Below are 7,465 nucleotides of genomic sequence, written 5' to 3' on the forward strand. Positions count from 1 at the left end.
CCCCCCCCCCCCCCCCCCCCTTTAAATTACTCCAGACTCTATCACTTCCTGTTTGCCAATTCGACCCCGATCCCTGCTTGCAATGACAACAGGTGAATGAAACTAACATAAATGACTTGAAATTAATTGTGTCTGTGTTGTATTTATCCAACCAGGATTCCGAGTCTTTCGACAAGTACTGAAATAAAATGACAAACCATGTGTTCATTGATGCAAACCCACATGCTAATGATCATGCTAACAGTCCCTTAGTAGGCTACTGCACATACTAAGGTTAGCTTAGCATGATACCACATGCTACCTCCGGTTTAAATGAAGGCATGGGCTAGCCCCATAACATGAAGTCCTCCAGTGGTCTCTGGAAGCTTTAGGGTTCGGGTCCCGGTGTTTTGCTGGACTCAGAGCGCCCTCTGGTGACTCACAGTGGGAAATGATTTCACAAACACCAGACCCCTTCACAACCCCAACAATCTCATAGATCTCCATAAAACAGTCTAACAGTTTGCAAAACAGCCTGTGAGTCCAGCATTTATCTTCAGATTTTCAGATAGATACTGAAAGAAATGCGTCATATCTCCAGAATACATTTTGAAAAGGAAGAGTACATAACATCCCAGAGTCCGGTCTAGACCTGTTCTATGAAAGAACCTGGTAGATAAAAACATCCCAAGTCCTGGTCAGACCTGCTCTTTATGGAAAGACCTGGGAGATACATAACATCCCAAGTCCTGGTCTAGACCTGTTCTTTATGGAAAGACCTGGGAGATATAACATCCCAGAGTCCTGGTCTGACCTCTCTTTATGGAAAGACCGGGAGATAAATACATCCCAGAGTCCTGGTCTAGACCTGTTCTTTATGGAAAGACCTGGGAGATAAACATCCCAGAGTCCTGGTCTAGACCTGCTCTTCATGGAAAGACCTGGGAGATAAATACCATCCCAGAGTCCTGGTCTAGACCTGCTCTTCATGAAAGACCTGGGAGATAAATACATCCCAGAGTCCGGTCTAGACTTGCTCTCATGGAAAGACCTGGAGATAAATAACTCCCAATCCGGTCTAGACCTGCTCTTCATGGAAGACCTGGGAGATAAATCATCCCAGAGTCCTGGTCTAGACCGCTCTTTATGGAAAACCTGAGATAAATAACATCCCAGAGTCCGGTCTAGACCTGCTCTATATGGAAAGACCTTGGAGTCACTTTGGCCCCAGGGTCAACGCTGCTTCCTCACCGTGGTCGTCCAGCAGGATGTTCTCTGGTTTCAGATCTCTGAGGGACGGAGAAGGACAGAGGACAGTGAGAAACAAAGACGGGAGCCAATCAGACGATGATGGAGAGAGGACAGACAACGAGACGAGCGTCCGACCTGTAGACGATGCGTTCTCGGTGCAGGTCCTCCAGCCCGCAGCAGATCTCGGCGGCGTAGAAGACGGCTCTCCTCTCGTCGAAACCCGCCTCGCCCATGTGGTAGATGTGGAACTTGAGGTCTCCGCCGTTCATGAGGGTCAACACGAGGCACAGGGCGTCCTTCGTCTCGTAGGCGTACGCTAAACTCACCTGGAGACAGAAGGCGGGGTCAATGACGCTGCTGCAATGTTTCAGGTGATCAGGTGTTGACATGTTCCAGGTATACATCTCAATAAAGAGCTTAGGGGCCTATTTTAACCATCTAAGGGCCACTTTTGCTATTTTGACTGCGGGAAAAAGGGTCCGTGCATCGGGCGCATGGCTCACAATTCATTCATTAATTCCTAGGTGTGTTGTGGGTGTCACATGCAATCAACCAATCAGAGAGTCGTCTCCCGTTCCCTTTAAAGCCAGGTGTGTTTGGACCTCGGCTCATTGCCTTTAAGATGTAAACCTATTGCAATATTCTGCGATACATTGCAAATTATTTTAAATTTCACATGATGTCCCCAAAAGCAGATGATGTCAACATGTAGTATATATGTGTAGATTTTTGCACACACATACACACACACACGCACATGCATATACACACACACACACACAGACACACATACACAGGGACACACATACAGACACACACACACACACACACATGCACGTAAACACATTCAGACGCACACACACAGACGTATTTTGTTGATTTTTTAAAGATATTCAGGAAGCCGACAACGCTGCTGGCTGCACGTCCCCAAAACTAAAACCCACCCGCTGCCAAAAAATGAAGATGTGTACTGAAGTTGTTTGTGTACTTTTGCATTAGAGCTTAAACCCTGAGGGACTCCGCAGCCCAAATTTAATAAGCTGAAGGAAGGTTGTCTGGCGGAGAATCGAACCAAACCAGGGACAGAACTAACCTCCATGTTGTCTTTTAATCACCGCTGTTGGCAGAGGTGAGTAGTAACGAGTCACATGTACTCCGTTACATTTACTTGAGTAAGTTTTTGAAACAATTGTACTTCTAGGAGTAGTTTATAATCACTGTACGTTTACTTTTACTCGAGTAGATTAGTGAAGAAGAAACTGTCTTACTCCACTACATCAGGCTACAACGACCTCGTTACTTTTCTTTTTACCTCGTTGGTATTCTACACGTCATCGTCTCATTTTAATGTTTTATTTTGACAGAGAGAGAGAGAGAGAGAGAGAGAGAGAGAGAGAGAGAGAGTCTTCCGCTGAAGGCTCTACCACGTGACTGTGTTCCACCAATCAGACGTCGTCGTGCAGTCACGTGACCATACCTGTACATCTAATCTTTCTACATCAGCTGAAGTTTTGTCATTTGGTTAAAAAACGAACCAAAGCGCTCACATTTGCATCAGCATCTCAACTAAAGTCAAAGATAAGACGTAAAAAGACTAGTGTGTTTTCCAGAAAATATGCAAATAAATGACTTATCAACGTATTTAACAAGGAAACTAAACATAACATCTTAAGCATCTATGGATATATTAAAGTAGTGTTAGTGCATTATTAATACACCAATCTAAATAACATGTCATGAATGTTTGTTATATGATAACACATTTCATAATAATGTTATTTGCTATACTGAATGTATGTAAAAATGCAGTGATCGTTGTTTTGTTTTACCAATAATGTCCTTGTACTTTCAAATTAAAAACCTACCTGGGATTTTGTTTTTATACTATCAATATCTAATATCTTGCTTGTCTGTTTTTTGTTATTAACTGTTGCTTTCTGTCCGTCCATCTCCAAATTTTCCATATGCAAACTCAGAGAAACAGGTGAATGCAAGAGGGGATGATGTGAGAGGCTTACTACGAATCTGCTGTTGACCTTCTCCAGGATCTGTTTCTCGTTGAGCGCCATGGACTCTCCTTTCCTCTTCTTGATCCTCTTCTTCTCCAGTTTCTTACAGGCGTACATCTTCCCCGTGGCACGTACCTGACACGCACACACCTGCAGGGTAAAGGGGGAGGAGACGGGACCAGAGAAGTCCATTCATACATAATAATAAAAAAGCTGCACCAGCAAAAGGTACAATGCTCTCTCTTAACCCTGGTGTTGTCCTCGGGTCAACTAGACCCGTTTCTAAGTGTTTTATATCAGAAATATGGATTTCTTTCAACCAAATTGCCCAAAAATAACATGGATAATTCCATACGTTCTTCAGGTAAAATTAATGATCGCTTTCATTGAGTTTTTTTGGGTGTTTTATTTAATCTTATAGCATTTGAATTCCTTTTTTTAATGGTTTCCAAACAGTATCCGGACTAAACTTTGACATCTACCCATCTGAGATCCACTCAGCATCCTCTGATCTTAACTAGTAGTCAAAATAATTCATAACTTCTGCCTTTTTTAACTAAAAATGTATGTGTTATTTGATATAAATGAGGTTTGTTGACCACGAATTCCAAGAATAAGTGTAAAACCTGTTATTAAAAAAGTAGCAATAGCTGGAAAAAGTGACGAATAAATCAGAAAAAAACGACAAAAACATTGGAAAAGCAAAAAAAAAATCTTTTTCAATTTTGACCTGGAAGGCCAAGTTCATGGTTAAGGGGAAGACACCACCAGGGTTAATAGAACAGAGAGGACTTTATCGCCGTCCATCTCATGACTTCACGTCTCTAAAAGAACCCAAACAAGACGGTGGTTGTGGTTGTAAATGAACCAATCAGAGGGGAGCTCAGAACAGCGGCTCGGGGCATCACGCGTGCAGAGAGACGATTCAAGGACACATCTCCTTTGATTTTACACTGCTGTTTTTACTTTAAAAAAAAAAAAAAACAACTTAAAAAAGGAGACTGTGATGATTTTCCACTCTACTTTGGCTGCATTGGGCTGTGCATCGTAGCTGTACGCATGAACGGGATGGTTCTGTTTTTTTACCAAACACCAATGTCCTAAAAAACGTTAATGCCGACAGCTGAGTTACACTGTTGTAATGTGTGAGTTGCTCTGTTGTGCGTTGAGTGATTTAAAATGGAGTTTAGAAGAAAACTGAGTGTACTCACCTCTCCAAAGCCTCCTTTCCCTAAAACTCTGTACTGCCGGAAGGTGTTTTTTGTCACCGGCTGCCTGTTTGGACACAAACAGAAACTCGTTCATAACACACACTGCAACACACGCAGCTGCTGAATGTTTTAATCTTAAATGACAAAAAAAAACCTGAAGTTGTAATTTTTGGGGAGCCCGATGTCTCTGGTTTTAACAGTGCTCTTAGTCCAGTATTCTCAAACTGCTTTTATTCATAGTTCTTTTAAACTTGATGAACAGATCAGCTCAGTATATATGTGTAGATTTTTGAACACACACACACACACACACACACAGATACACAGATACACAGATACACAGACACACATCCAGACACACTCACTCACGCAACCACGCCCACACACACACACACACACACCCAAAAAATCCAGCACACCCCACACACACACGCACACACACACACAGACACAAACACCACTACACACCATCACACGACACACTCACACACACAAAACGCCACAACCAACACAGAACACACACACCACAAACACACAACACACACAGACACAAAACACACAGACACACATCCAGATACACTCACACACACACACACACAGCTACACAGATACACAAACACAACACAAACCCACACCCACACCACACAGCCCAAACACCAGACACCTCCAGACACACTACACACAGACATACCACAATCCAACACCTTCACTAAGACCCCACAGTCCCACACACTGCTCACACACATAAAACACACACAGACCATAACACACACGTCACACCACACAGACACACAGATACCAGACACACAGTACACCAACACAACACACACCCGACACACACACAGATACACAGACACACACACACAAACAACAACAGGTCTTTAATTCCAAATGGCCTAGGGAACTTTATCAGGATGCATAGGGGGTGTATACTTATGCCCCCTGTATTTTAAACATAGGGGGGTGTATACTTATGTGGCCCCTTATTTTAACTAGGGGGGTATACTTATGCCCCTGTATTTTAACATAGGGGGGTGTATACTTATGCCGCCTGTATTTTTAACATAGGGGGTGTATACTTATGCCCCCTGTATGTTACAACATGGGGGTGTTTAACCTTATGCCCCCTGTATTTTAACATAGGGGGTGTATACTTTATGCCCCTGTATTTTCACATAGAGGGTTGTATACTTATGACCCGCCTGTATTTTAACTAGGGGGTGTATACTTATGCCCCCTGTTAATTTTAACATAGGGGGGTTGTATATTATGCCCCTGTTTTTAACATAGGGGGGTGTATACTTCTGCCCCCTGTATTTTAAACATAGGGGATGTATACTTTATGCCCCGTATTTTCACATAGGGGGGGGTATCCTTATGCCCCTGATTTAACATAGGGGTGTGTATACTTATGCCCCTGTATTTTAACATGAGGGGGGTATACTCATGCCCCTGTATGTTACATTATTCATCACAAAGAAAATGGTGTCTTTAAAGGGTTTGTTTTTTTTTTTTTTTTTAATTAAGGCATTAAGATAAATTTCCAAAACCAGATTGTTTTTTTTATTCCTCTTTTTAATCAACTTAGGCATGAGCATGTAAACTTATGAGCACCACTGTCTTGGTACTCAGGTAACATTTTCAATGGAGGACTTTAACTTGTAACAGTCTATTGTTTTGTGTTAATAGAAGTGTTGCTTAAGTAAAGGATCTGAAGACTTGATCCACCACTGCTAGTTCCTGTTCTGGCCTCCAGAGGTCCCTAAATCTGGCTGCAGTCCGGCGTGTGCAGCTGCCTTTCATCAGCCATTGCCCAGCCCGGTTCAATCAGCCCATTAGTGTGAGGCTATATCATTCCCTTCAGATGGCCGCTCGATGCTCTAGTGTAGAGACCATATTACTGAGCTCTCAGCCTTAATATTTATCTCCTAAATGTTTAGTTTGTTCCTTTCAGTAAAGCCCTGAAGTCTCAGTCCTGGCTGCTTATTGCTCACAGATCTTAAGGATGTGCTCACATAACTTAAACACTTAAATGAAAGGTTTATTTATGTCTTCGTATTTGATGAAAGGACATAAAGACGTACGTTGGTCAGCTATATTCAACCCTCAACCCTCATTGGGTCAAATTGACCTGTTTTTCAGTTCTTTTTTTTTTTTTTACACAGAAAAATCTATATAAGTGATGAAAATGTCAACATAGAAAACACCAACAACGTAGAAAAAGCACCCACGCCATTGAAAACAAAAATATGTGGGGAAAAAATCGATAATAATGTTAAAAAAAAAAGGTTTTCATGGTTGACGGGAAAACAACAACACAACTCTTAAGCTTTGTTTTGTATCCTCTACTTCACTCTACTTGTTATGAGCCAAAATGCACCTATGTTTTACTCATACCTGTATTCATAATAATGACCCAGTATTTTTTGAAAAATGCAGGTGTTGTTTGACCTTGTGTCAAAAGAACGTGCTGCTCCTCTGTAAACCACCAGTCGGCCCGAGGCCCGCGTCAGGACGGGACCTGGATTTACATAATTTAGTTTGATGACGTTGTGCTCTGACCAAAGACAGGAAGATAATGGCACAATATACTATATATTCAATGGATGCAATTTCCTGTGTGTGGTAGTCTGAGCTCGGTCTGGTGATAGCCAATCTTTTTAAGATTGGACATTAGTCTGCTCTGTAGTTTGACCCTCATGTTGTCCTCGGGTCAAATTTGACCCGTTTTCTAAAGTTTTTTCATCACAAAAAATGGACCTTCGAAATGAGCTGAAAATGTCAACATTGAGAAATAACTTTGGAAAAAACATCCCCAAAAAAAGCACCCACAACATTGAAAAAGTGACAAAAATGTCAGAAAAAGGCGATAATAGTGATGAAAAAAAAAAAACTTTTTTAATGGTTGACAGGAAGACAACACAAGGGTTGTCATGTGTCTTCTCCACCGAGGCGGTTCTGGTGCTGGTTCGGAGTCAGGGCCAAATATCGAACCGGTTCTTTGCTTTTCCACAC

The 7,465-nt window shown here is 42.0% G+C and overlaps 1 protein-coding gene across 1 annotated transcript in view; it reads right to left on the reverse strand.

Moving 5' to 3' along the window:
* The window catches only part of grk6 (G protein-coupled receptor kinase 6), a gene marked incomplete at its 3' end in the record, with an annotated part of 106,977 nt that overhangs the window by 8,498 nt on the left and 91,014 nt on the right, over positions 1-7,465 (reverse strand). Inside the window, 4 exon segments of the mRNA XM_032534618.1 lie at positions 1,231-1,268; positions 1,366-1,556; positions 3,249-3,389; positions 4,451-4,514. Coding sequence (XP_032390509.1) covers positions 1,231-1,268; positions 1,366-1,556; positions 3,249-3,389; positions 4,451-4,514 — 434 coding nt within the window.

Source organism: Etheostoma spectabile, chromosome 13 (assembly GCF_008692095.1).
Source record: "Etheostoma spectabile isolate EspeVRDwgs_2016 chromosome 13, UIUC_Espe_1.0, whole genome shotgun sequence".
Classification (NCBI taxonomy): Eukaryota; Metazoa; Chordata; class Actinopteri; order Perciformes; family Percidae; genus Etheostoma; species Etheostoma spectabile.